Source organism: Phlebotomus argentipes, unplaced genomic scaffold (assembly GCF_947086385.1).
Source record: "Phlebotomus argentipes unplaced genomic scaffold, Phlebotomus argentipes genome assembly scaffold_4, whole genome shotgun sequence".
NCBI classification, from domain to species: Eukaryota; Metazoa; Arthropoda; class Insecta; order Diptera; family Psychodidae; genus Phlebotomus; species Phlebotomus argentipes.
Window position 1 is genome coordinate 104,366 of NW_026776174.1, and position 27,814 is coordinate 132,179.

Genomic DNA, 27,814 nt, shown 5'->3' on the forward strand with positions numbered 1-27,814 from the left:
TCAATTCATAAATTTTGCACCAAAACGAGATAAAAGTCGAGGGGCATCGCGCTAAAGAAAAACACTGATATGTTCTTGTGTTCTACATTATCAGCTTTTTATTCTACATTTTCATACAGCACGGAAAACTGGATGAAAAGATGGTTAAGCAAGTGAAACTTTCTGTTTTTCTTGCTGAAAATTGAGCTTAGATTTCAGCACATTTTAGCTGAAAGCAACGCGATTTTTAAATGTTTCCTGGTTTGGTGGAAAACATCCTCAATATGCATAAGCTTTATTGTTCTTAATCCGAATTTCCCTGTACAAAAACTCTTCCCTGAATTCTCACCATCCGAAAATCCATTTCACCTCCTCCGCATTGGGATTTAATTAATTAATACACGGAGAAGTTTGCCAAACAATGAACTTTTCTCCCATCGAATTGAGCCCCTCGACGGGACATTTTGAACGGCCAAAGAAAGCGCCGAGAAAAGTTCCTCCCGATGGAAATTCACCCACCCTTTTGCGGAGTGAATTTACGTATATCGGGGAAAGATTGTGTCTCTCGGGTTTGGCTAGAGAGAAAGAGAGAAAATTGTGTGGTATTGTTGATTCACTCCCCAGATGCATCACCGGAACTTCTTTATTGGTTCTCGGAACAAACACTCCAGCCAGGACCGACAGTGTCTTTGAAATGTGTCGCCACTGGGAATCCCCCGCCGCAGTTTCAATGGACATTGGACGGATTTCCGGTGAGTCTAGCATCCGCTCGCATCTTTGGCGCTAACAATGCAAATGACGATGGAACGCTTGGTTCTCCTCTCCTTCCCCACCCACAGATCCCGGACAGCTCACGCTTCCTTGTCGGACAATATGTGACCATTCACGACGACGTGATAAGTCACGTCAATATCTCCAACGTTAAGGACGAGGACGGCGGCGAGTACTCGTGCACGGCTCAGAACAGCATTGGCAAGTGAGTGTGACCAATTGGTCGATCGATAGGACCTTCTAAGAATTCCCCCGAGCAATTATTTGTACAACATTTAAATAAAGCCACCCAGATTCACAGGAAGAAAAGCCTTTCCGACTCTCCCTTAAGTCTACATTTGAGTTCAGGGATACACAAAAAAAAGAACGGCAATAAATCAATTATGAATGTAAGATATTTAAATTTAGATTCATCGCTTCTTTTCCAATCGAATTGCCATTCAGTGGATTTTTTTTCTCCTGTTTAATGTCCTAAAAATAGCTTTTCTTTCTTTCCTTCATCTCTGCAGGGTTTCCCACAGCGCCAAGGTGAACATTTACGGGCCGCCCTTCATTCGCGAGATGCCAAAGATCACGGGAGTGTCTGGGAAGGATCTGGTGGTGAAGTGTCCGGTGGCGGGATATCCGATTGACAAGATCCACTGGGAGAGAGACGGCCAGACGCTGCCCATCAACCGTCGGCAGCGCGCCTACGCCAACGGGACGCTGATCATTGAGCAGCTGCAGCGGCTGGAGGACGCCGGGACGTACACTTGCATGGCGCAGAGCCGGGAGAAGCAGACGGCGCGGCGGAATGTGGAGATTCAGGTGCTGGTGCCGCCCAAGATAATGCCCATTCAGGCCATGACCAACATGCTGCGCGAGGGCATGCGGGCGGCAATCTCCTGCCAGATCCTCGAGGGCGATTTGCCCGTGAGCTTTCGCTGGGAGCGCAACGGGAAGCCCGTGATTGGGACGGGCAACGAAGTGATCCGGCGACTGGATGAGTACTCAGCAAGTCTGGTGGTGGAGCACATCTCCTCAGAGCACTCCGGCAACTATTCCTGCATCGCCAGCAACGTGGCGGGAACGGAGAAGTTCACAGTGCCGCTGACGGTGAATGTGCCGCCAAAGTGGGTCATCGAGCCCAAGGACTCCGCCGCTCAGGCCAGCCACGACGTGATGCTGTTCTGCGAGGCGGACGGCTATCCCAAGCCCACCATCACGTGGAAGAAGGCGATAGGGAGCAGTCCGGGGGAGTACAAGGACTTCCTGTACGAGCCAAACGTCGTGCAGTACGCCAACGGGAGCATCCACTTCAAGAAGATCACGAAGGAGAGCCAGGGACACTTCCTGTGCGAGGCGAAGAACGAAATTGGCTCGGGGGTGAGCAAAGTGATTTTCCTCAAAGTCAACGTGGCCGCTCACTTCGCCACGAAGAACAAGCAGATCTTCATCGCCCGCAGCAAGCAGGTGCACATTCAGTGCAACGTCCAGGGCGACACGCCAATCGACCTCAAGTGGCGCATCCAGAATTCACAGCAGCACCTCGATGAGTCCATCGACGCCAGGTGAGTGTCGCCAAGAGCCAAATTCGCGCTTTCCAAGGGGAGAAATGGTGTGACTCGCGTCTGTACACCACTTCTCGTCACTTTCAAAGTTTCTGTACAGAATCCCAATGACTTCAGGCACTTTTAGAGCGCTTGGAAAAAAAAGCATTTTCACTTCATTTCCAACCAATTTATCACTTTCACTTCCCCTAAACTGTACACCATTTCTTGTCCAATATTTCTCCCTTGGCGCAATTGAAATGCACTGCGAGACGTGAGGCCAGAATGTCTGGCAATATTCCTGATTCACTTTCCGTAATTATTGCACTGTCGTGGCTTCGTAACCTCGACTGGATCGTGTGATAATTTACGAGCGGAGGAATTAAGCGAGTTCTCACAATGTTTTTTCAAGCCGGACGTAAAACACCCCAATTGAATTTGAAGGCGGAGCGTGGCAGTAAAAACCACCATTAAACCCCCATTAATAGATAAAAGTCCGAACGTGCTGAATTCCAAGTGGCTCCTCAGCTGCATAAATCACCAAAGCTGCTGCAATGAATCTCAACTGACGAGCTTTTTTCCACCCTCTTTTCTCACCTCATTCGCACAGGTACACGATCAGGGAGCAGACTCTGGACGATGGAATGGTATCGGAATTGGGGATTTCGCACACATATCGTCAGGACACAGGCATGTACATTTGTCAGGCGAGTAATGCCTTCGGACAGGACGAAATGTCCATCCACTTGATAGTGCAGGAAGTGCCAGAGCCACCGAAGAATCTGCGAATCAACGCCCAGCAATCACGGAGTCTGCAGCTCTCGTGGAGCACGCCATTCGCCGGCAACAGTCCAATTGAGGAGTTCCACGTGCAGTACAAACTCATTGCGGACACGTGGCAGACGTCGGAGAGGATCACGGTGAGTGGCTCCCAAACGGTGATCACGATCTCCAATCTGAGGCCCGCGAAGACGTATCACATTCGCATGGCGGCGGAGAACAAGCTGGGCGCGTCGGATTTCTCGGAGATTGTCCAGGTGACGACACTGGAGGAGGTGCCTTCGGGGCCGCCGCTGAATGTGCGCGGCGAGGCCAGGAGCTCGACGGAGGTGTTCGTGTCGTGGGAGGCGCCAGAAGTGGATCATCGCAATGGGAATCTCCTGGGCTACTACGTGGGCTACCAGATGGCCTCAATGCGCACCGAAGTCAATCCCACGCAAGGCTACAACTTCAAGACGGTGGAAGTGCGATCGCACTTCGGCGGAGAAACAGCTCTGGTGAACCTCAACAAGTTCACTCAGTATCACATCATCGTGCAGGCCTACACGAGTCAAGGCAGCGGACCGCAGAGCGAAGAGATCCTGGTCAATACCCTAGAAGATGTCCCCACGAGTCCGCCTGAGAGTCCCAAATGCGACGTTCTGTCCTCCACTTCGATCTACATCACGTGGTCGCCGCCGAACATCGATGGTCAGAATGGGAAGATTAAGGGCTACAAAGTGTCCTACATTTCAGTGGAGGATCTGTACGAGAAGGATCCCCACATGGTCAAGTCCAACAACCAGTACCTCACTGTGGACAATCTCAAGAAGTTCACCAACTACACCGTCTGGGTCTTGGCCTACACCAAGATCGGCGACGGCGTGAAGACCAAGCAATTCCACTGCCGAACCCACGAGGATGTCCCATCAGCGCCGTCAGCCATTAAGGCCATCCCAGCATCCAGCACCAAGATCATCGTGTCCTGGCTTCCACCGTTGAATCCCAACGGAGAAATTGTGAGTCCAACTCTCAGATTAACACAATGCAAACGCCTTTATTCATTCCTTAATCAACCTTTCCAGACTGGCTACACATTCTACATGTCTGTCTTCGAGGGTGGTCGCGATGAGGGGACGCACAAGAAGATCCTGGGACCCTACATCGAGATGCACGAGACGCAGAGGCTTCAGGATGGGGCGACTTACCAATTCTGGCTCACAGCCTCGACGAAAGTCGGCGAGGGCGAAAAGACCAAAGTCGTGACGGTGCAGCCGAACAACAAAGTTCCCGCCAGGATTGTGTCCTTCAGCAGGAAGATCGTCACGCCCTGGAAGCAGGATCTGGTGCTGCCGTGCAAGAAAGTGGGCCTGCCAGCGCCGGTGACTGTGTGGCGCCAGGACGGACACTCCATGGATACGAACTCCAGGAAGTCCATCGCGAAGAACGGCACCTTGACGATCCGCGATTGTCAGCACGCCGATGGCGGGAACTACACGTGCAGCGTGGAGAATAATTGGGGGAAGGACGAGATTCTCTATCATCTGGTGATCAAGGTTCCGCCAGATCCGCCCAATCTCACCGTCGTCAACACGTACACGGACAGTCTGCTGCTGGAGTGGACGGACAACAAGAACGGCGGAAGTCCCATTCTGGGCTACGTCATCAACTACAAGCGCGACAATGGCGATTGGGAGGAGCTGCAGATCGACTCGAAGACCAATTCACACTTGCTGGGTAATCTGTGGTGCGGCACGCGATATCAGCTGTACATCACGGCGCTGAACAAGATCGGCACGGGCTTGCCGTGCGACATCGTGAACTCCTTCACGAAGGGCAACGCGCCGGTGCAGCCCAAGCACAGCCAGATGATCACGAACAACTCCACGAGCGTCACGTGCTGGCTGGACTCCTGGGGCGACGGCGGCTGCGGCATTCTCTACTTCGTCATCGAGTACCGGCCGTTCGGGCGCTCGCACTGGAACATGGTGGCGGGTCACGTGGCGCCCACGGAGCGCATCTACACCGTCAATGATCTCTCGCCGACCACCAAGTACCAGCTAAGAGTCACAGCGCACAACAACGCCGGATCCACGATGGCAGTTTACAACTTCACCACGCTGACGCCGCAAGGAAGTAAGTTTGGAGGGTGATTCGAAGGACCTCAGAAAGGGTAGAAAACAGTGAAAAGACAAGATTTTCTGTATTGAATCAGTTGAAGAAGGTTAAATTCTCAATGAAAACCTCTAAATACGAAACTTTTCGACTATAAAATTCAATTTTAGGCATTTTGATTGAAGGTTTGATTGATTTAATGGCTGTTCTTGATTTTTATTAAGTAATCTGTGATCGCTACTGTTATTTACCCTGTGGGACTGAATTTCCGGCTTAGGATGGCAAGTGTAAAGTTTTCCTCTGCTGCTTTCAGTCATCTATCCAGGCGACCATCCACCTTCGGTGTCGCACAATTTGGGCGAAAGTTCCTTCTATGCAAACTTCAAAGTGCTCCTGCCCGTGACACTCTCCATTCTCATCCTCCTCAGCCTCATTGCGGCGGTTCTTCTCATCCGAAAACGAAGTGAGTAACACCGTCAAGTGGGTGGAGATTAGGCGAAGTTCTTCGCATTCTTTTGCCTCAGTGGAGAAAATATCTCTCGAAATACTCTCTCGAGATGTTTGCGGGGAAACTTTTGCAATGAACTTAAGGAGGATTTTAAAGTGTGTTTTGTCCCTTCGTGATGTAGAAATGAACGCACAGAATCGAGTGCCATCGTCATCGATCTCAGAATCACCCTCGCTGGCCAATCTGCAGAACAAGGCGAACAGGGATCAGCAGTACTTGGCCGTGAGGTGCAATCAGGGCAGCAACAGGAACAGCAATTCCGCGGATTCGGGCAGCTTTAAGGCCGAAGGCAACGAATACATCGAGGACATCTGTCCATATGCAACGTTCCAGCTCAACAAGCAAACCTACAGCGAAAGTTCGTACAGTGGAAACGTCTACAGCGGTCCGTATCACTCCGTTCGCGGCTCCTTCGTCTACCACGACGTCAAGACGGATAGCTATCACGTGAGTGTGGATGAAGCTAAGATTTCCGAAATTCCTCCACAGAATCTTTAACACTTCAGACACTTTTGAACGCCATTGAAGGCATTTTTCAATTGTTTTCAACATTTATTTTTGACTTATTATAATCTAATCTAAGTTTTTCTGGCTCAAAAAGTTTAAGCTCCTCAAATGCTTAGATTTCAGATTGTAAGAATTGACCTTAATGTCCCAGGATTTGTTGAAATGCTTAAAATACCAACTTGTGAGGTTATGAATCCACTCAAGAAATCCTTCTTGGGATAATTTAAATCCTTTCGAATCTAGGAATGAGTAACTGGATAATAAAGTTGAATTTCCCATTTTAAAGCACAAATAGTGGAAAAAACTAAGCAAAGAAATAATTTTCTACACTGAAATGATATAATTTGAGGTTATGATTGAATTCTAAGCTTTTTCTCAACGAATATGAAGTTTTTTTCGAACAGAAATTCTCAATTCTGCTAAGAAAAGGATAAATATTCTTAGTTTCAACACAAATTTGATGATTTTGAGGGTTTTTTAATCGTTAGAATCTGTTTATGTTGATCACATAACCTAGAAAACCAATAAAATTGACTTTCCTAGGCAAAATTACTTAGAAAATGCCTCAATTTAGTAAATATTTCACCACTTCCAATTCCCAACACGTCTATCACATCTACCCCTTGAATGAAGCCTAACTTGTTGATCTTTGTTGCAGAGCAAGGAGCCTGAGTACACGAAAGTCCGCCGAAAAGGTGGACGCCTGAGGGATCCACATTCGGAGAGTCAAGGTTTGTCATGCACAAAACTTTCCACTCATGTTGGCCTTTGAGTTAGCTTTTCTCCTCATTTTCGTTGACTCTTCATTTCTCATTGGGCTTCATGTAGTTGCTTGATTTTTCATTTCACCCCCTTTTAATTTTGCTATATTTGATTTGGTGTAGATGCAAAATTCTCATCCTCATCTAAATCATCAGACACAAATTGATAGTGAAAGTTGTTTGTTGACCAATTGGCAGGTGTTGATTTTGAGAGCGAAAGCTTTCACAAAAGACAAGAAAGAAAAAAAGACAGTCAAGATAAAATTAGAAGATCATTTATGTTTATTGTGAGCGTCCTGAGTCGTTGCGCAAAAAAGAATTGGGCTGAAGAAGAAGAAGTTATCAAAATTGTAGATTTGGCAGTTTTGTCACTGAAAATCTCCCCCAAAAGTTGTTTGAGTTTCTTTAATTTGTTTACCTTATGTGACACAGATTTAATATATATATATATATATTAATTAATTAGGCAGAAGAAATCTGTTTCTGTTCCTTTTTATTCCTTCTCAAAATAATGACATTCAAAAGCTCTCATCCAGGCAATTGTTCTAAAATCATCCAAATACCATCAAATTTTAGAATCGGACAATCCAGGTTCAACAGATTCCGAAGTGAGGAAAATCTTAACGCTTCACATACCAATTACAGAATACGACACCTTGGGCTCCGAATCCGACAACGAATTGACCTCTCGGGCTGTCAATCAAAAGAAATATCGACCACAGAGAGGTAAAACTTTCACACCCTCATCACTGATCATTCTCGCCATTATTCATTCTCTCCCCCCAAAACCACCCCCATTCGTTCTTTTCTTTTCTACTTTCAATCACCACCCACAGTCATTGTGTGTATGTTTTGCCAAAAAAATATGTGTGTGTCCACTTTTCTCACATTGTTGCCGACGGAGATTCTCTCTCTCACCCCGCCCAAGAGCTCTCCTCTTTGCCCACCAGCCGATGATTGACCGCTGCGTCCTGCCCAGAAGTCGATTGAGGAGTGTTGTTGAAAAGTAAATCTCTTGAGCAAATCACTCCACACGAGCGAGTGACTCTTGATTTGCAGCATTTTTGCAGAGAACACCACATTTACTCTCACATCACATCATTGCAGCTCTTTCTTACCACATTTACAGTGACTTTTAGTGAGACGTTGATGGCAGGAGAAAAGTGACGGTGAAGTTATTGAATTACGTCCGCCAACGTCTCACGGCTTTGCGGATTTTGGTGCTCTCTAAATTCCGTGTTCGAACACTTTTGTGGGGCGGAAATTTTGTGTTTCAGAAATCTGACGTGTTCAGCCATAAAGTCAGCCGATTTGTGCTTTGAAAACATACCAAATCACACCGAAGATGCTGAAAAACCTATGAAAACTCAATTTTCCGGGCAGAATATGAATTTACGAATAAATAATATCATTTCTCTGATGTTACAGACTTGTTTTCGAATCACATCGATTGCTAAGAATGTGAAAAATTAAGCATTTCGATAACAAAACTTAACAGTCCAAGCGGTTGCTGTGGAATGTTCCAGCTGAAGCATACGCTTCACTGGAATTGTCTTTCAAGTGGCTAGTCGGCAAAAGACTAAAGCATCTTGAAAAATTCAAGATTATTGTGTTTAAAAGCATTTAGAGGCAAGAAATACATATTTTCTGGCGTTTATTGTCTTCTATGACACAGAAAACCATGAAAACCATGAAAAAATTTCTCAAGAAAATATCGATTGTGTGCAGGAATCGAGTTTCGGTCACGTAATATTGAACGTCTTGCAATCTCCTGCCCTGAAATGTCTGAACGCAAAATTTCCGCCTCACCAGAGATTTCATTCACCAAAACACGAATGCGCAAAAGTGTGTTAAAATGCCCAGTTTACATCGAATTCGTCTCACGCTCTCTCCTCTCGTCCTCTCCCGCACAGATTCCCAGGATGAGACGTCATCATCGTCGGAGAATTCGCCGTCGAACATATCAACCAGGAAGGTGAAGCCACCCTATGTGGCACGAAAGGGCGCCAAAGCCACGCAGAATCTGCCAAAGAGACACGTTCGCAGCTCCAGCGGCTACTCGAGTCACAACGAAGAGACGACATTCAGGTGAGCGGCAAAAGACGACAAATTGGACAAATTCTCCCCCCAGAAAGCGCGCCCTCTTCCCACCACCAACTTCCCCAAAAACACCCCCCCCCACAAAACACCACGGAAAAAGTGGCCCCGATTGAAGATTCTTTTCTCTTCTTGTTCAAGCATCAAAAGAACTTCACACCTTAATCCTCACGATCTCTCTGCTCACGATGAGCTCTTTAGATTCTGAATGTAAGTCAATGGCAATATTTTGCACTCAAGCACACCCACTTTTGTCACATCTTTGTCTCATAATACTCTGTCAATGTCTCAAACTGCACACGTGAACGCGACCAAGAGAATGCTCGGAATTCACAGCGTATTTTTGTGAATTTCCTAAGTAATTGCTTCTGGGGTTTATTCAATAACGATAACTTATTTGAGTTTGCCGTCGAGAAAAGTGCTCTCAATCATGCAAACTGTTCAATATAGTATTTTTCTTTCTAAATATTGCATGAAGTTTTGAGTGAGTGGCGCAATTGAACTGAAAACCAAGGAGGAGATAATATGGCTAAATTTGGAAGTGTGTCAAAATTAAAATAATACGTTTTTCAATGCTTATTTCTTATCAAATTAGCGTAATTATTTTGATTCTCTTTCAATTTTCACTTTTAAAGAAGTTATACAAATGCTTTTCTAGGTTATGTGAATGATCTTGACCAAACTAACATTCTAGCACATGAATTCTTATGGTTTAGCCTTGTGTTCAGCCGTAAACAAATAAAATGAATCGCTAAATCACTTTTTTGAACCTTTCGATTTTAAAAAGCAACGAAAGTGTGTTAACATAACCTCAAAAATACAATTTCGGAACACTTTCTGACTGTTTTGAGTTAGAAAATCAGCAATTTTGTCTTTAATATCTGATTATAATAAGATAAATTCTTCTAGTTTTCTTCTAGAAGTATTCTAAACCAAGTTTGGAAGGGTTTCTTGATGATATTTTTAGGTTATGGTAAAAAAAAAGATGCTCAAGACTGGTTTTATTAAGAGCAGAAAGTGTTTTGCATGCAAATTGAGAATTTTCAGAGCGTTTTGTTAAGATTTTAGCCACATTATCTCCCCCTTGATGAAAACTAATCGGCAAATTGATTGAATAAAGTTCGAAATCAGTTCAATTTACTTCTTTCATGAAGAATTACTCTCTTTTCATCAAACAGTGACAATCCAATTATTGTGAGAATTTTTCTTATAGCAATAAATCAAGCATGTTCCTTAATTACTAACTCCTTAAATTTCTCTAGTCTAGATTTCTTGCTTCCTGTCGAACTTTAAATTTGTTCGTTTTAATCCACAGAAAGCAATTAACTTTTGTAATTGAACTTTGGAGAAAATACACTACTAAAAGTCGTTTTGTTGTTGAAATTTTACCATGTTCTATAATATCAAACACTTGCTTTCTCATCACTTGATTGCCATATTAAAGTTTCAAGGAGTTTTCCCAGCTCTTCTCACACTCTCTCTCTCTCTCACTCACTCTCGCTCTCTGAAAATGCAAACAACTGTAGAGCGAGTTAATAATTAATTTTCCTGCGAAAGTAATTCCGTCCCAACATTATTGAGCAATTTTCTCTCTTTTCTCGACTCTTTGCAGTATATCGAACTATCCGAATTACTCAGACGACCACATAAATCCACCGCATCACTTTCTGGATTCGCCCTCGGCGGCGGGCGGCGACAAGAAGACCGGCCACTCGCCCAGGATTCGCGCCACGCAGAAGCTTCAGCGGGAGGCTTTTCAGATTAATGTGTAATGAAGGGCAGCGTGCGAAGGCTGGACAGTTATTGAGATTATGAATTGTTAAGGGCGGAAAATGCTTTGAGGAAAATGCGCGCGATTGATTATGACAAAGGGATGAAGGAAGGAGAAGCACTGTAATATACAATATGAGGTGTGGAATAAAAAAGGGTAGATAGAGATATTTTTAGCTCAAGAATTTGTTGATTTTATACGTTTTTACTAATGAATATTTGAGCATATATATATTTTGAAATTATTCTGTACATAAATTTAAAAGAAGAAAGAAAAAAACGTATTCGATGCGCTCCTTGACAAATTATATGTAGTTCAATTTTATAAATTGATTTGACTTCACTTTAGGAGAGAAAAAAAACGTCTAGTGATGAAACATTTATGATTATGACATATCTTGAATAGAGTGAAAGGTTGAAATGATGAATTAGAGACATTATTTGTGACTAAAATCGAATAACATTCATTCATCCTTCATGTTTCGAGAGCACCTTTTGTTGCGGAAACAGCCAAAAAAAAATAGACAAGGAAAAGCCACACAACCTGACTGTCTTTCGATTTTGTAAAGAAAAAAAAAGGGATATTTTAGCAGAGCAAGTAAATTATTGTAAAATTTAAGGGCATTTATTGCGAGTATTTAAGCGCGAAGTGGAAGGATTGTGCCAAGATTTTCTATGAGAAAGAGAAGTATATAAACTCGTTTTCTTTTCTAATACTCCACAACTTGACGCTCTTTTTCGCCAAGAGACAACACAAAAAATAACTTCACCAAATGATGAAAAATAGCCCAAGATTGTAACATTTTAGAGATGACAATATAAACTTAACTAAACTAAATAGTAATTATGAGGATCTTTTTTTTTTGTTACGCCAGGAAGATTGCAAACACAAACAATGGAAGGAAACAAAATATTACTACAATTGTAAGGAAAAGAGAGAGAGAGAAGAATATAATAGGAGAAAAAAGTATAAAAATATTCATATATTGAAGATATTGAACAATTTAAAGAAAATATAAATAAATGTGCTGAAGAAAAGGAGTGAAGGATTAATTAGAGTGACAAGAAGCTGAGAAATTCCCTTTAAATTCTCTTATATGACACAAATTTAATCATTTTAATCATTTCTTACTTAATTTTTCTTTCAAAAATTGTGCACAGAGAGAAATTTGAAGAAAAAAATAGTTTTGATTTAAGAAAAATCCTGAAATTGCTTCAAGAATAATTCCTGAGTTGATATTTCAGAACTTTTTAGTGTATTTTTAGGGAAAGATGATGAGAAATATTAAGAAAAAACCCACATTTTTGTTAGATTTATTTAGAAAATTCTTCATAATTCTTCCTGTCTTGTAAGGATAATTTTAGAGAGAAGAAAGTGAAGAGAAAAACCCGGCAAAATGATAATAAATGTTAATCGATGAAGAGAAAAATCACGTGTTTTTAATCAATCACATTTATTACAATGCAGTAGTTTGAAAGTTTTCATCTCCGTCCAGTTGTTTTTCCTCAATATATATATATATGTATATATATGTATAACATCGAAAAAGTTTAATAAGGGATTCTTCATCAAATGTTCTCTTTTCTTTTATACTTCCTTAGGTACATAATTTACATTCATAGAAAAAAAGCTAATATGAATATCATTTCTTTACTCACAATTTCACGCTTTCACGCTAAAATAGACTCCACATTTTCTTTATTTTTCTTTCTTTCTTTCCTAAGAGAATTTTACACATTATACAAAATAACAATTGATCTTTCCCTACACTTTTTCATCTCCCTCCCGCTTTTCATCGCAGCATTTCCTCCTTTCCAATCCCCGCTTAAGCCTAAATATAGAGAAACAAATATCAAAATATTGAGAAGCAAGAAATGCTCATTCATTCCCACATGTTTTTTTTTTATATACTTTTGTAGCGCTTTTCTTCCCACCCTCGAAAACTTGGCCACTCTCGATTGTTGTTTCCACATTTCTGCACATCCTCTCTGTGACGCTCTTGATGGTCTCGCACAAGACGCTCTCTCTCTCTTCGCTCATCCTCAAATCTTATGGCAGATGAAGTGTATTTTCCCCCTCATTAGCTTCACGTCCACTTTCGCGCCGCGTGACAAAATCCTCCGTCATCCGCTCATTTCACTCACAATCGCTCCTCTCAGAACATAATGGGCTTATTTTTGCACTGATCCACAACATATTGCGTGAAGCGTTTGAGGAACTTTGGATACTCTTTTTTGTACACAGCGCGCAGAACTGTGGCTGGCGCCCACCCACCGGGATTCACCACCGAGCAATACGTTATCTTGCACGATAAATCCTTCCTCGACACCTTCCCATTCACCGCCTCGCCGACGTACGTCTGACAGTACAGTATCACGGTTAAATAGATGCGAACACACTTGCCCGTATTTGCTGGCTGCAAGAGAGACAAACAGGGAGAAAATGTGTAAGGAAAACACCATATAAAAGGGACGAAAATAATAAGCTATCAAAACAGCTCAATTTTCAAACATCAGACTCTAGCGCCTCTAGCGGTGGTCAGATAAACTTCTGTATCTATGAACATTTGTAGAGTTTCACAAGACCTTTCCAATGACACCAAAATCATTCAAATCGGACGATAAAAAGCGAAGTTATGGCTATTTTAATTTCCAGGATTTCCACCCTCAAATCTAGGATCCAGAAGGATCTAGATTCGTAAGTTCGTTGGTTCGTCAGAAAGGTCTTGAGGTCAACAATAACATACTGAAATTTGAGGCAAATCCATGCTAAAGAAGCTGAATAAATGACGAAAATGTATTTTAGAGCTGTTCAAAATGGTGGATCAAATGGCGGACTTACCGGATAAGTTTCATGCTCTGTGGAATGATTGCAGACAATCCAGGCATCGTGAGAGTCCGGATCCTCAACCTCATCCGTCACTCGACGCATGTGTGACCAAAACAGGGCGTCACGCTGACTGGCTGGCCAGATGCGCTTGTGTGTCTGCAGAAAGACCAGAGTGTCTGGCGAGATTGTCTCCAAAATGGTCATATTCTCCAGCGTGGCTGTATTTCCAAGATGGACAAAAAAACAAAACAAACAAACACACACACATTAGAAAAAGAGACTTAATTAATTTTCTCTCCCATCAGGCAAACGATGAGATTCTTATCAGCGAAGCACACACGAAGAAGGGGGAAAAAAACCAAATTGATGGTGCGAGACAAACAAAAGCACGTCGAGACAGGTGAGAAAGCAATTTGCCACAAAGAAAGCACAAAAATAGGTGATAGAGACAGATAATAAATGATAGAAGCGCTTAAGGTCAATCAATCAAGCAATTCTTGTGCTATTTTGGGGTAAGAAATTAAAAAAAAAAATAGTTTCATTCTCCCGAAACGGTTGATTTTCAACCCGCGAAAAGGATTTTATACACTTCAATGTTCCACATCAGGTGGCGCCCTTTGATCAAAAACCTCAAAAACCAATATGGCGATTGCGTGTGATTACTTTTGATGCTTCTTTTGTGAGAGAAAATCATGAATTTCATCCAACAAAAACCACCTCACAACGCCAAAAATCCCGTGAAGAGTAAGTTGAATCCCTTCTTCAGCTGCCCGACAATCTTTTATCCTGTTGATTTTGGCAGGAAACACGAGAAATGTCCCTGAAATCAGTGAACAGCCGAAAGCCGGCACGAGTCGAGGAATGCTGGAAAACTTCTTCTCCGAGACAGGATCAGGATTCCTCAGACCACCGCCGGCAGCAGAGGCCAAGAAGCCACATGGCAAGACATCAAGAAATCCCGGAAGTGGTCAAACAGCAGGAAATAGCAGTGCTTCTGTCGAACCTCACGTAATTCTGGGTAAGAAACTCTTCCGGAAACACAACAAGAGAGATTCTCATGCGATTCTTCACTCTTCCAGTCATCACGGAGGGCAGAAACAACGCCCGGGGAGAAGTGGGAATCGCTGCCATTGACATCAACTCCCCAACGCTGATTCTATCGCAGCTGAGCGATGATATGTGGTACACAGGAACAGTTATCAAGATCCAAATGCTGGATCCCGTTGAGATAATCGTGCCGAACACAGTTCTAACCGAGGATCGCCTCGTGAAGGACTCCAAGCTCCTGAAGATCATCTTCAAGGCCTTCCCCAGCGTGAAGATAAAGCCAGCAATGAGGAAGTTCTTCAACGACGTCGAGGCTCTGGAGAGCATCAATGAGCTCTGCTCCTCGCACTGTCAGAGCGTCAAATTGGCCCTGGAAGGGAAGTATTACGCTCTGGCGGCGGCCGGAGGACTTTTCCGCTATCTCAGGACAGTGCTGTGTGTCGTCTTTGCGCCGAAGAGCCTCCAGATTATCTACGAGGCCAAATACGGCTCAATGATGATCGGTAAGATTTCAGTTATTTCCTCCAGAACTTCCTCTAATCTCTGTTTTTCCCTCTCCCAGACGTCGAGACGTCGAAGAGACTGGAATTGGTGGCTTCGTTGATGCCGAGAAAGAGCAAAAACAGTTGTCTCTATCAACTCCTGGACAAATGTGTCACAAACATCGGCAAGAGATCACTCAGAGCGCGCATCTTGGCGCCCTTCTGTGACGTCAAGCACATCCAGGAGTATCAGGAGACCGTGCAGGAGCTCATTGAGAATCAACCACTGCTCGAGACACTGCGACAAGTGCTGAAGAAGTTCAAGAGTGTGGACAAAATGCAGAAACTCTGCGTTGTTGTCTCCCAAACGGACGCCATTCGAGCGGCTGAGTTGATGATAAGTCACATAATCACATTCAAATCCTGCCTCGAAGCCATTCCTCAGCTCAATGACATCCTGTCGTCGCTGGTGCACAAGAATTTCGACGTGATGCGTCAGGGTTTGGAGGACACGCGCTACAGCAGCATCTTGGCGGAGATCAACAAGCACATTGTCAGTGATATTCAGCACGAACGTGGCCAGAAGCAGTTCTTCCAGCGCATTCACGCCGTCAAGGAGGGCAGCAATGTCTTCCTGGACATCTCCCGGCGTCTCTACTATTGTCTGCTGGAGAAGCTGAAGACGTACGTGAAATCTCTGAGTCAAACACACGAAATGTCCCTCGAATTGACTCACAACACCATCAGAGGCTATCATGTGATCCTGACTTTCGACACCAAGAAACCTCCGCCCAACATTCCGACGGACTTTGACATCATTTCTCGACGTGGTGGGAAAATTCTGCTACGAAATGACGAAATTGCGAGTTTGGACAGAAGAATTCGCGATGTTATCAATGAAATTCTCATCATCAGCAATCAAGTGATTGATAATATGCTCGTGGAGATTCGCAAGGACATCGAGTGCTTCTATATGCTGACAGCGGTGATTCTGGAGATTGATCTCATTCAGAATTTCGCCACTTTGGCCACCCTCGATGGCTACACATGTCCATCATTTGGCCCTGAACTCAAGATCACGGACGGCATTCATCCATTCCTCGAGTTTGGCTACAATCACGTCTCACCCGTGCCCAATAACGTGTGCGCCACGTCGGATTACAACTTCTTCATGATCACCGGACCGAATATGGGCGGCAAGACGGTGTACATTAAGACAGTGGCAATGCTGCAAATTATGGCACAGATTGGGGCCTTTGTTCCCGCCACACAAGCCACTTTTCGCATCTGCGACAAACTCTTCTCCCGCATGGGCTTCGAAGACACCGTTCAGCGCGGCGTGTCGAATTTCGATCACGAAGTGCGCCAGACAAACTACATCTTGAGGAACATCACGCCGAACAGCGTCGTGATTGTGGACGAATTGGGACGCAGCACGAATCCACGTGAGGGCAAAATCTGGGCGTGGGGAATGTGCGAAGAACTGGCGGGCTTGAAGGGATTCAGCAACGATGGGAGATACTTTGAGCGTGACACAGAAAGTGTCATAAATCCCGATCAGGCGGCGAAGGATGTGAAGAAGCTGCAGAATATCACATCTCCCTTCATCTTTCTCACCACACACTTCAAGGAGCTGACAAAACTGCCCGATTATCACTTCAACATGGTCAATCTCTATCTCGAGGCCACGGAGAATGTCCAGGAGAATGGTCAAGTTGTCCTGGATTACACGCACAAAGTGAAACTCGGTGTGACGCCGCTGAAAGCCTACGGATTGTCCTTGGCCAGACAGATTTCATTCCCCAAACACGTCATTCCGCGGGCAGAGGAATTGTACAAGAAGCTGGAAAGTGTCAGCGAGAGAGCAGAATTTGAAGACAATCCTGAGAAGCCTGGTTGTAAAGACACTCTGGAGAATGAGAGGAAACTTTATGATCTCTATGCTAATCTTGCAAGTATTCTCCGATCAACTTCAGAGTCATCAGAGGATTTTGTGCGACAAGAAGTGGATAAGATTCTGAAGAAGTTCATCGAAACGGCAGATCCTCAATTTCTCATGAATGTGAGGACAAAATCTGCTCCTGACGTTCTCAATACATCCTTCTCCACCGTCAGTGATGAGAATCTTCCACGTAAATCCAAAGTTGCCCTCAATCTTGAGTCAATTCGTGAGGATTTAACGAATGACAGAAATCTTAACAACATCACAAGTGTCTTTAGATCGATAATAAACACTCCAGTGGAGCAAATCCGGGAGATTTCCAACGTCAGCAGTTCATCAGTCACTTCATCACCGCCCAAGATATTGCCGGAAGAGAGAGAAATTGTCCCGCCTAAAGTGCAGAAGAAATCTCCGTCGATTAACTTCAATCTAAGAACACCTTTCAAGCCAAAATCCATGGAAAATTCATCAAATCAAGCAGCCAAGGAGGTTGATTTCTTCAACACGACCAAGAAGACATCCTCAGATGACTTCTTCTGCACACCAGGTCCATCTCGCGATGGAAGAACTACTAAAGACAGCAGTGAAATTGTGAATATCCTGACTGAAGATGATGATGAAGAGATCCAGAGTGAATATGAGATGGTTTTGTCATCGCAAATCGTCCTGACGCAGGACAATAGTGAGGAATTCTTCAACTCAAGCACTTCCAGATTCAAATTGGATGAATCTCCAGATCATGACAGTGAAGATTTCTTCAAGAAACCGCCAAGTAAGACTTCAAGTGATCCGTGGAAGAGGAATTTCAGTGATAACAAGGCAAGTGATAAGGAAGATTCAATGAGTTCAATCAGCAAAATAACTCCCGTGAGCTTCATGGAACGCTATCGCGAGAGTGTGATCAGAAGAATGAGTGAATCGTCGTCCATTCAGCCCATTAAACCGGACAAATCCAAGTGTCACATGAAGCCCAGCATCACACACATTCCCGAGGTGAAGCAGCTAATGATTCGACAGCAAATGCAGGACGCCATGTCCAGGAGCAGTGGCGGAAGTGATGAGAAATCAGGTCAGGATGTGAGTGCGGAAAGCACAGCGACCCAAATGAGTGTCTTAAGCGGGAGGAACAATTGGTTTCCGGACGTTGGAACTCTCCAGGAGACGCAATCTTCAGGATCAGTGTCAGCAGAAGCAGAGGAAAGGCCCAGGAAGAGGGAACGCCTCGTGTTGGATTTGGCTAAACTCTATGAACTAGAAGACAGTGTCAAGAAGTAATAAATGCTCTGTCAAGAGCAATTGATCAATCAATAGTTGATGATTTCATGCGCGTGTTGAACAAATGATTGATAATGATTCAAATTTCCCCAGAAAATCCCAATTACTCCACTTGTGGCTTAATGTGTGCGCATGCATGATAGGGAAAGCAGTTGATAAGCTTTGTCTTCTCTACTCACTCTCCCAATCCATTCTGTACTCCGGGCTGAAGAAGTAGTGGCACATCTCGCGCGCCGTGACGCCCTGGACGACGTGACAGGCCTTCAGCGGGTCGATCACCATGCCGTTCACCTCCTCCTCGCGCCTGTACATCTTCATCTCGCCCTCGTCGGCGAACAGCTGCCACCCATTGCCACCCTCGCCAACGCCCTGGCGCGCATGGCTCAGCTGCTCCACGCACATGTGGTCGATCTCCTGCCACAGCCGGTGCGTCTGCGCCTCGCCGCCAGTGCCGAACTCCTCCTCGTCCACCGCCGCCACGGCGTCCTCGTCCGGATAGGCGTCCGGACAGCTGAGCTGCGACTGCAGCTTGAGGCGCACGCGCATCTGTGTGTCCTCCTCCATCTTGTCCAGACCCGACTCCACGGCGTCGAAGAACTCATCCTCGGGCAGCGTCGAGTGAGGTCCTTCCTGCAAATGGCACAGCGGATATTTGATCGCAAACAGACTCTCAATCTGATGTGTTGACAAATGGTAAATGTTCTGTATTTGCCGAGAACATATTTATAGTTTAAATATGAGGAATTTCACGTGTAAACAAACTCTAATAGTTCCATCGCTCGAGACAAGACAATCTCATATCAGTAACAAAACTCTGCTGATACTTTAGGAATTCTCACACTTAAACCGCTGACCAAATGACTGAACACAAGGAGGAAATATTTCGATAAATATTACAAAATGTTCAGAAATTTATACAATTTCATTCCCAGAAAGTATTTTACTAACAAATTAGCTCGTTTATTTGAATTTCTTTTGATTTTCACACAGGAAAAATTGAAAAAATTGATATCTTTGCTTTTCTAGGTTATGTAACTGATTTCAGCACATAAAGTCTTATGATTAAGTCGTAAAATTTGCTGTTTATTAACAAAATTAAGCATTTTCATGCAATAAAAGTCGCTATTCTGGATCTTTGAAGCCAAGAAATACTGTAAATTGTGCTAAGATCGAACATAACCTCAAAAAAAGTCATTTAAACTTAGAAATTGACAATTCAAGAATCTTTCTGAACAATTTTGAGTTCATTAGCAAAGCTCAGCAGTTGATTTTGTGTTCTAGAAAGCTTTCAAACAGGGTTTTTAAAGATTTCTGCGTGATATTTTTAGGTTATGGTGAAATAAGTAAATTTATCATATAAAAATATCGAATGAAAACTTCAGTTTGAGGCAAATTTTCTCCCCCTTGACTAAACACAAAGAAAGACATTTTTATGCAACACGCCAGTCACATTATTATGCTGAATTTTCAGCAATCAACGAAAAATTATGTTGTCTAATTACATAAACTTTCACATGGCCAAAAATGACACTCTAAACGACCCATTTTCTGCCTTCAAGCATTCCTTTAACTTCCAACCTTTGACTATGAAAGAGAAATTATGGAATTACAATGTGTGGATTTGCATGATCGCATTGAGTAATTTCATCACAGTTTTTCCAACATTTTTGCATGCTATTCGCCAAAAGAGATTTAATCTTGCCTTTTGACACACAATAAATTGACTCACACGATAACTGGAATTGGAAGCAAACGAGAAAGTGTGATAAGGCCAAACAGACTGACGCTTATATTTCCTATCAGTTACAATTGTGCATTTTTCCCTCTTCTCACCATCAAATGAACTTTACAAAATGCCCAGCAAAACCACTATTTTGCCACTGTTTTATTATATAATAAAACCCAAATCGAAATTAACTTTATTCTTCCGTGGCATTTGTACCTTTTTTTTTATATCTTAATGACATCTATAAGTTGATTTTTCTCTCTTATTTTTTTCTGAGTAAAAGTAGCACACGAAAATCTTACAAAATATACAATCTTTTTGGTGAAGAGAAAAAAAAAGTATCAATTTCAAAATCAAATTTCTACAGACATGAAAAACCACATAATCAAATCTCCCTCACAGAAAGCCAACATCATCATTTGCATCCATCATCATTCGAGTGCGCATAATTAAATTTTATCAGCAACGACAGTTGAATGGAGATGCAAAAAATTGAATTATATCCGTCATTTCCGTCATGGAAATTTATTCTTGGCTCGAGTTTAATCTCTTTGGCGGTCAGAAAAAAACACTGAAAATCACTCTCTTCACTTCCTTTGCTCACAATTCTGAGACTTTTGCTACAATTTGGGCTAAGCAAATTCATCACATTAGCCGAAAAGCCATTGCAATTCGCTCTTTGACCCCTTAAAATGTCTTCACTTACATTCTTCCTATTCCTGAAGGCCTTCTTGTACAATCCCAGAGACGCCAAGGAGGGCATTTTGCACTGTTTTCCCACTTTTCTCCCCTTTTTTTATCAAAACACAGAAATTCACACCAATTTGAACAGCGAGAGAGAGAGAGAAAAACCTGCTGAAAAGCCTCCAGTTGGACAGTCGCGACCGTTCCAATTGAAATCCAACACAAAACTGATTAACTCCGTGGCGATATTGACTCTCATTGGCACTCCGGACACTTTTTCGCCGTATTGTTTTCACCTCTTTCTGACCACCCATTCATTGATACGCTCCTCCGCCGCCCCCCGCCGCCCCCCGCGCGCGCTGGCCGAAATCACAGAGTGTTTGTTTGGTGTGTGATTTGAACTGCGCCGAAGAGTTCAAGAGTGGGCGCCGAAGAGCCACCAATTTTTAACACCATCTCTAATTCAATTGACAGCCCGTTTTTTTTGGCCACAATTGCCTCCAATTGATCACTAATATTCGCGACAAAAATTTGATAAATACGATAAATACAATCAAATTTCGGAATGCGACGGTCAATGCCAAGAGGTCAAACGAAGATTACAGCGAGAGACTCGAAAAGCATCGAGTCTATGGCCTCATCGAGAGATTAGCCACGAAATAATTGCTCTCATTGATAAACCACTTGTCATTTAGATTAGATGTGATAATTCAGAGTGATTTGCCAATTAGTTGAAACTCAGTAGAATGCTACAAAAATTATAACCTTTCCAAAAAACTCTTTAGAGGCTTTTTTTCTCTTATTCTTCAGCAGAGCAAGAAATAACAATCAATGTCAAAATCTTCCACATTTAGGGGAAAACGGGGCAATTTTACACACTTGTTGTTTAATAAATGAAGCTTAAATTCAAAATGTGGCAATTTGAAATTGCAGTAAATCTGACTGATTCGCGCGTTTCTCCGCGTCACCTTCAGTGCTGCCACTATCGTCAAATAATGGTAACAGCGAGGATCTCGTCGGGAGGAGAAGGCCGCCATGACAGTGGCATGCCCGCCACAAGCTATCCAGGAATACCAATTGAGCAGAGCTTGGTCTTTTGCCGATTGATATAGTGAATTCGATTTACATGCAGAAATCTTTTATGTTCCCCTGAAAAACCTTTGAAGATCATTTGAAAATAACATGTTAAGGCGGTACAAAACGATTTAACACATGTGTCTATCGGAATTGCAAATATTTTTATCTAATGTGAATGAATTTGGTGAAATTTTAAACATATTTGCAAATTTAACGCTTACATTTGTAGTCCAGAATACCAAAAACTGTTTTAAATTCTTTAACACATTATATAGTTTTAGTGGGAATTTTTTACTTTGAAATTTTGAGAATTCTCTCATCGACATAAGCGCCTCTTGTGGTAGTTAAATGAATTTCAGTTGTTTAATTAAGTTTCTAGGGCTTTGCAACAGCTTTCCAATGAAGTCAAGATCATTAAAGATTTCAGGCGTTTTAAGTGAATTTCAGCAGCTAAATTACTCTCCTTTCCCCTAAATTTTCGTCTTTTTTTTAGGTTTTTCAATTTAAAATTCCCGCATTGAGCAAAAAAATCGTTGCACATAGAAAGCTTTAGGATTTCAGCATATTTCGCGCTCCTTTTACCACCAAATTCTTCACCCAATTTTTTCGGCTGTGTCTCAATGACCAATTAAAAGATTAATTTACAAGAAAATAAAATCCACCACAAACCAATGTCAAAAAAGAGCAAACAAATATCGACAAATCCTCTCTTTTTCCCTCCCCACGCATTAGATGCAATATAAGTCAATCTTGTGCGCCTCAACATTACGTCAAGTGGGTTAAACGCAGAGTTATGTCATGGAAAATGCGTGCTTTGACTCCCAAAAGTGATCAACACTGACACACTGACTTCCAAAACTACACATTTTCCACCACATTTCGCCTCTCTTTCGCTACCGCTTCTTGTCATCTCTCTTTCATCTCAAACTCCGCGAGTGAAGAAAGAGACATTTTTGCCTTTTTCACTCTCTTCAGATCGAATCACGCAATTGACAGCGACAATCTAACGTCTTTCTTCCCACCTTCTTTTCAAAGCTGTGAGCGAAACACACATTTTTTCGTGAAAAAGAGGGAGAAAAGCCTCATAAATATTATTTTAACATCTTTTTGTCTCCACAATTGCTTTCACATGTGAATAAATTTGCATAAAATGTGTGTCTTTGGCATCACTTGAGTCTGCAAATCAATTTTATTTTTTCCATCGCGGAAAGCGAGAGTAAAGCAAAGGCCGTAATTTCACGTATATGCAATTTGATCCACTCACACCTGTTTCCCTCTCACACTCTTCGCGGGGACATCAAGAAAGTTATTGAGAGGGTCATAAAATTGATGTCACCACACATCATATAAAGTGGATTCTTTCATATGAATCTCCACACACATTCATCTCTTTCTCTCTCTCGCGTGCACGCGACAGCGCCGCTTACATAATGTCCATTTCACTTTGACTCCTCTTTCTTCTGCATTGACGAAAAAGCCATGGGAAATGGATGGGAAAATATTGACAATAGATTTTTACTACAAGTGCTGCCTTTTTGCACACTTCATTGTCGCGCAATTCCGCATGCAAATAAATCAAGCGTGCGCGGATCGTCTGTCATCAAACTCACCTCCATGTCAGGGCCAGGAAGGGATGAATTTCTCACTCTCTCGAGTCTCTCCTTCACTTGTCTGCAAAGCAGTAACAATAGTTAGCAAAATCCTGTGATGCCTGTACAAATTTCTCTCTCTCTCTCTAACCTGTAGAGATCCTCAAGTCTCTTCCTCTTCTCAATCTCCCGATCGAGTTTCCTCCGCCAACTGTCATCTCGCTGGGCAATCATCTCGAGACAGTGCTGAAGTGTGGACAGAACACCAGCTGTTGTGGCTCGGAATGTTATGGCTTCACCCTTAAAGTCAATCGGACGCAATCCGTCAACCATCTCCAGTGGTTGTCCATCTCTCTGGCCATTGATCTCGGCACAAGCATCGAAATACCTGCAAGAATCCACACAAAATACACCATTAAAAACCCATTAAGCACACCCAAACAATCACTGAGAAAGAGGACAGAAATTCACAGAGAGAAAAAGACCTGAAGATTGATTAAACAACACAACATTCGAGGGAAGAATTCTAAATTCTAACAATTATGAACAGTGTTTTCATATCTAAACATGGCAAGAAAATGCTTTATTTCACTAAAAGTGCTCAAATACAACTCAATTTGATGAATATTTACATTGTCTTTTGAGACATTTTGCATTCCACAATTTTATCTCAATTGCCGAAAATAACACTGATTTGGAAAGAGAATTTCATATTCTACAACACTTCCGAAGATATAAAAGGTGACAAATTATTGCAAAATGGTCTAAATAACAATTTTTTACAATGTTATCAAAATGTACTCAAAAAACACTAAATTTTCCTCGGATTTTCAAAATTCATAGCATTTTGGAAAGGTAATTCTGCAACCTATAACTCTCTGGAACATATTATTTGTATCAGAGCACGTTTTTACCTGTTTTTCAAAGGTATTTTGACAAACTCCTTTTTCCGAATGAAATATATTCATAACATCGCTATTTTTCCACGGATTTTCAAAAACAATGACATTTTGGAAAGGTCAGAAAATGATCTTCAACTCTTAAGAACTAATTTCTTCTGTTAGATCATGATTTTGCTTATTTTTAACAGTCTTTCTTCCACCAATTGTAGAAAGAAAAATCCATTTTCCAACCACATAAATACAAAAAAACACTGACAATTGAACAACACTTTGATGGTAGAATGAGACACAAACCTTCTTAAATTGTGACAGAGGAGCATTTACGAAATATGAAAAGGAGTTAATAAATGAATTTTAATGCCTAAAAACTCTCGAGATCGACGAGAATTCCCGCGACACACTTTTAGCCAAGACACACAACACACAATTTCTCACCTTTGAAGCGTTTCAATTTGGCCGTAGAGAATGTCTTTGAACGTCTCAATCTCGTGCAGCTTCTCGCGCAGATTCCTGTTGGCGCGCTTCAGGCTGCTGCCGCTGGCCGTGGACAGTGTGGTGGATTGCAGGGACACGGAGCTTCCGTGGCGCCTCAGCGACACGTCGCTGCTCGTGTCCGTCTTGTAGCTCTGCAGCACTTCGATCCAGTGCGTCTTGTCCTCCGGATTCTCCGCCCGCAGATACCACACGCAGTTGCTGATGGACACATCGAAGCGACACTCATCGAACTCATGCGACTGCAGAGGAAGGAAGAAAAGAACAGAGATTCGTCAACAATTTCCTCTCCAAGCTTGAAATTCATGCATGAAATTGGGAAATAATTGTGGAAATTGTGTGAATGAAGAGAGATTTGCCCTCAGAGTTTCATTGCCGCGCGCGTGATTGGCACGAAGGCAGCTACACAAAACATGTACCGAAATAGCTGCAATACTGGTAAATCACACACGCGAGAAACATCCCAGAAATTGAACGAGATAATTGATAAATTGATGATAGAGACATATAACAAGCCAAAACATTTACACACACTCACACACACACGCTCACGGCATCGGAAAACATTCTCCCATATGGAAAATTGATCAATAAATCCCAATCAATGCCTCACTCTTCTTCTCCTCCACGCAGCATTCCATCATAAATCCACACGACACGCACACAGCCACACAAAACACACCCACAACAGCATTCTCTCGTAAACAATTCAGCCGGAGAATTCGCAACATTTTCACCCCCCCTTCGCAGTGGCCTTTTATTCGGCCAATTGGCCAAATTGGCGAAGCAAAACGCTGGCCGAGAAGGAAAATAAAAACTTTTCCAAGTGCTGATTACTCATTTTTTCTTCCACTCACTCTCAATTGCGCGTCTCTCTTCAGCGATAAAGTGCCACCCAGAGAGAGATAAGGCTCTCCAAGTACACAACATCAAAGGCAATTGGAGGCTTTTGGAGAAAATATTCTTCAGCCAACATTCGATTAACTCAAGATCGCACACGCCATGCAACAGTGTTAACGCTGAGTCTCAATATCAGCTTCAAATTTTTTAGTTTTTACCGAAATTAGGATCAATTCCCGACCGGAATAAAGGAGAAACTCATTCCCACTCACATTGTGTGACGTGTGACGCTTAACACATGTTATCGTGTTAGCAGAAAAGAATCGAATTCGACAATTAAACTTCTCAATTGAAATAATTCAGCACTAGAAAGCACTTTGTGGCCAAAGACAATGACCAATATCTTACATTTCGCGTAAAAATCATCAAAAAAGTTAATTTGTTTATTTTTAATTCGGAATTAACCAAAAATTATCCTCCAAAGCACTTGTCAATTGGCCAGCATGGACAGATGACAGATGTCAAACCTGTCATCAACCAAAAAATGTCGTTAGAATATGAATGAAGCCGAAAATTATCTTTAGAAATGTGGAAATCGCGTCGAAAAAGGTTCAATTAAACGTCAAAAACATCATTTTGACATGACATATTGTGAAATATCAAGCGAAAACACATCAAAACATAAAATCTGTTGCTCAGAATTGAACCCAAGCTTTATAGAATTTGAAAAAGACTATTTTTCTCTATTTAAAATCGACATTCTCCCCATAAAATCATCCCTTCTTAGCTTCATCAATGAAAGCAGTTTAGAAGACAGTCAAAAGTGCAATTTCTCTTCCCTTCATGCAGAAGATATGATGTGAATATCATTTTATTAATGCGATACACTTTCACAATTCCGCCAATTTCCATTTATCTTTGCCAATAAAACCAGATGATTTATGAACAATTTTTTGCCGCGATGATTCCACAAATGCGCAAGAATCATTTGTGCTATATTGAGGAATTCAAGTGTACAAATTGACACACAACACTGATGATGAATCACTCGAACGAGTGTCCAAACGAGCGAAATATAATTCAATTAATTCCGTCGCATGCAAATGCGAATGTCGTAAAAGTGGAGATTTCTCAGACGATGGAATGCTGCGGATTCGAGGGCGGCGTTTTGAGTCGAGCCACTTGGCATGGGACGCGCGGATGACTCCTCACGAAGCGGCCCATGATTAGGGGATTTTTACTGCCTCACCAGCACACCGGCGTTGCGTGCCGAGCGCGAGAATCTGTCTGTAGAGCAATTGATGGGCGATTGGGAGGCATCGCGAAGGGTGACTGGCGCGGCCGTTGGATTTTACGATGGCCATTCTCGCATTTCCGCCCGTGCGGCGCTCGGCGGCGCGCCCACAGCCCTGATTGTGCGGCTGTGCGCGCGGGAGCGGCGGGAATTCCCGCGCTCTCTCACCTTGATTGTGGCCTTCTGGAGGCTGATCGCCCCGCGACAGCCGAAGTCGCTCTCCTGCTCGCTCTTGTAGTACGACAGCGTGCCATCCTTCAGCACGATGAACCTGGGCTGCCAGCCGTGGATGTAGTTGGTCCACTTGGACAGATATCCCTTCAGCTCCGGCGTGTCTGACTCATCGCTGTTGCTCTGCGCCGAGTAGTCCTCAGCCATGGCGCGGCTTCCTGGGCAGCGATGACTCGACTGGGACGTTCGCGCGCGCTCCCGAGAATCCACTGGGCACTGGGGAGAGGAAGTGGCACTTTCTCATCTTCGGCGGCGCAAGGGGGCGCTCGCCAGTCACTCCGCGAGATTGCACGTACCAAAGGGTGCCACCAATTCAATCGCACATCACACCACTTTCCAGCCCTGTTTTCCCACTCTTCCGCCACTCGCAACCGCACCAGCACTATCGGGACAATCAATTTCCACCTCCGCGTCAAATCCACACCGACCAATTTGGGCGAGAAAACCCACGAAAAGTGAAGAGAAAACTTTTTTCACGCAAAATTTTCTCGATTATTTTGACACAACACACACACACACGCGCAACGCGCCTTCGGACTTCCAGATTCGAAGATGCTCGAGTGCGAAAGAAAAAAACCCTCCAACAGCACAACCGTTCGAAATTGAA

General features: G+C 43.1%; 3 protein-coding genes across 5 annotated transcripts in view; 2 read left to right on the plus strand and 1 right to left on the minus strand.

Moving 5' to 3' along the window:
• The window catches only part of LOC132257777 (cell adhesion molecule Dscam2-like), a 44,549-nt gene extending 32,290 nt beyond the window's left edge, over positions 1-12,259 (plus strand). The window contains exons 10-20 of the mRNA XM_059754807.1: positions 604-731; positions 819-955; positions 1,260-2,300; positions 2,890-4,057; positions 4,124-5,174; positions 5,467-5,616; positions 5,783-6,108; positions 6,827-6,899; positions 7,506-7,655; positions 8,843-9,017; positions 10,639-12,259. Of these exons, the coding sequence (XP_059610790.1) occupies positions 604-731; positions 819-955; positions 1,260-2,300; positions 2,890-4,057; positions 4,124-5,174; positions 5,467-5,616; positions 5,783-6,108; positions 6,827-6,899; positions 7,506-7,655; positions 8,843-9,017; positions 10,639-10,798 (4,559 nt within the window). The 3' untranslated portion in view covers positions 10,799-12,259. The remainder of the gene's footprint in view (positions 1-603; positions 732-818; positions 956-1,259; positions 2,301-2,889; positions 4,058-4,123; positions 5,175-5,466; positions 5,617-5,782; positions 6,109-6,826; positions 6,900-7,505; positions 7,656-8,842; positions 9,018-10,638) is intronic.
• A 47-nt stretch (positions 12,260-12,306) lies between these two features.
• On the minus strand, positions 12,307-27,748 carry LOC132257442 (ceramide transfer protein-like). Of its 3 annotated transcripts, XM_059754334.1 has the most exons (8): positions 27,504-27,748; positions 27,145-27,423; positions 24,786-25,084; positions 23,600-23,836; positions 23,470-23,530; positions 18,552-19,002; positions 13,639-13,844; positions 12,307-13,213 (listed from the first exon to the last, which is right to left on the minus strand). In XM_059754334.1, the coding sequence occupies exons 2-8, from the start codon at positions 27,352-27,354 to the stop codon at positions 12,953-12,955; spliced, it is 1,725 nt and encodes a 574-aa protein (XP_059610317.1). In that variant the 5' UTR covers positions 27,355-27,423; positions 27,504-27,748; the 3' UTR covers positions 12,307-12,952. The 3 variants fall into 3 exon arrangements, with proteins under 3 accessions (XP_059610317.1, XP_059610316.1, XP_059610318.1); XM_059754333.1 differs by having other exon boundaries at positions 27,145-27,748; XM_059754335.1 differs by lacking the exons at positions 23,470-23,530; positions 23,600-23,836; positions 24,786-25,084; positions 27,145-27,423; positions 27,504-27,748 and adding an exon at positions 20,805-21,049.
• Positions 14,319-18,372, plus strand: LOC132258734 (mutS protein homolog 4-like). Its single transcript, XM_059756185.1, has 4 exons — positions 14,319-14,370; positions 14,429-14,644; positions 14,706-15,176; positions 15,236-18,372. Exons 1-4 carry the CDS (start codon positions 14,319-14,321, stop codon positions 18,370-18,372), a joined length of 3,876 nt encoding a protein of 1,291 aa, XP_059612168.1.
• Positions 27,749-27,814: the final 66 nt, after the last annotated feature.

Excerpts from the sequence above, each read along its gene's own strand:
- LOC132258734 (XM_059756185.1), top strand. The coding sequence starts at position 14,319 with ATGAATTTCATCCAACAAAAACCACCTCACAACGCCAAAAATCCCGTG. Across the intron at positions 14,645-14,705 it reads CGAACCTCACGTAATTCTGG|TCATCACGGAGGGCAGAAAC; the intron begins GTAAGAAACTCT and ends TCACTCTTCCAG. Across the intron at positions 15,177-15,235 it reads ATACGGCTCAATGATGATCG|ACGTCGAGACGTCGAAGAGA; the intron begins GTAAGATTTCAG and ends TCCCTCTCCCAG.
- LOC132257442 (XM_059754334.1), bottom strand. The coding sequence starts at position 27,354 with ATGGCTGAGGACTACTCGGCGCAGAGCAACAGCGATGAGTCAGACACG. Across the intron at positions 25,085-27,144 it reads TCCAGAAGGCCACAATCAAG|TCGCATGAGTTCGATGAGTG; the intron begins GTGAGAGAGCGC and ends CTTCCTCTGCAG. Across the intron at positions 19,003-23,469 it reads TTCCTGGCCCTGACATGGAG|GAAGGACCTCACTCGACGCT; the intron begins GTGAGTTTGATG and ends TGCCATTTGCAG.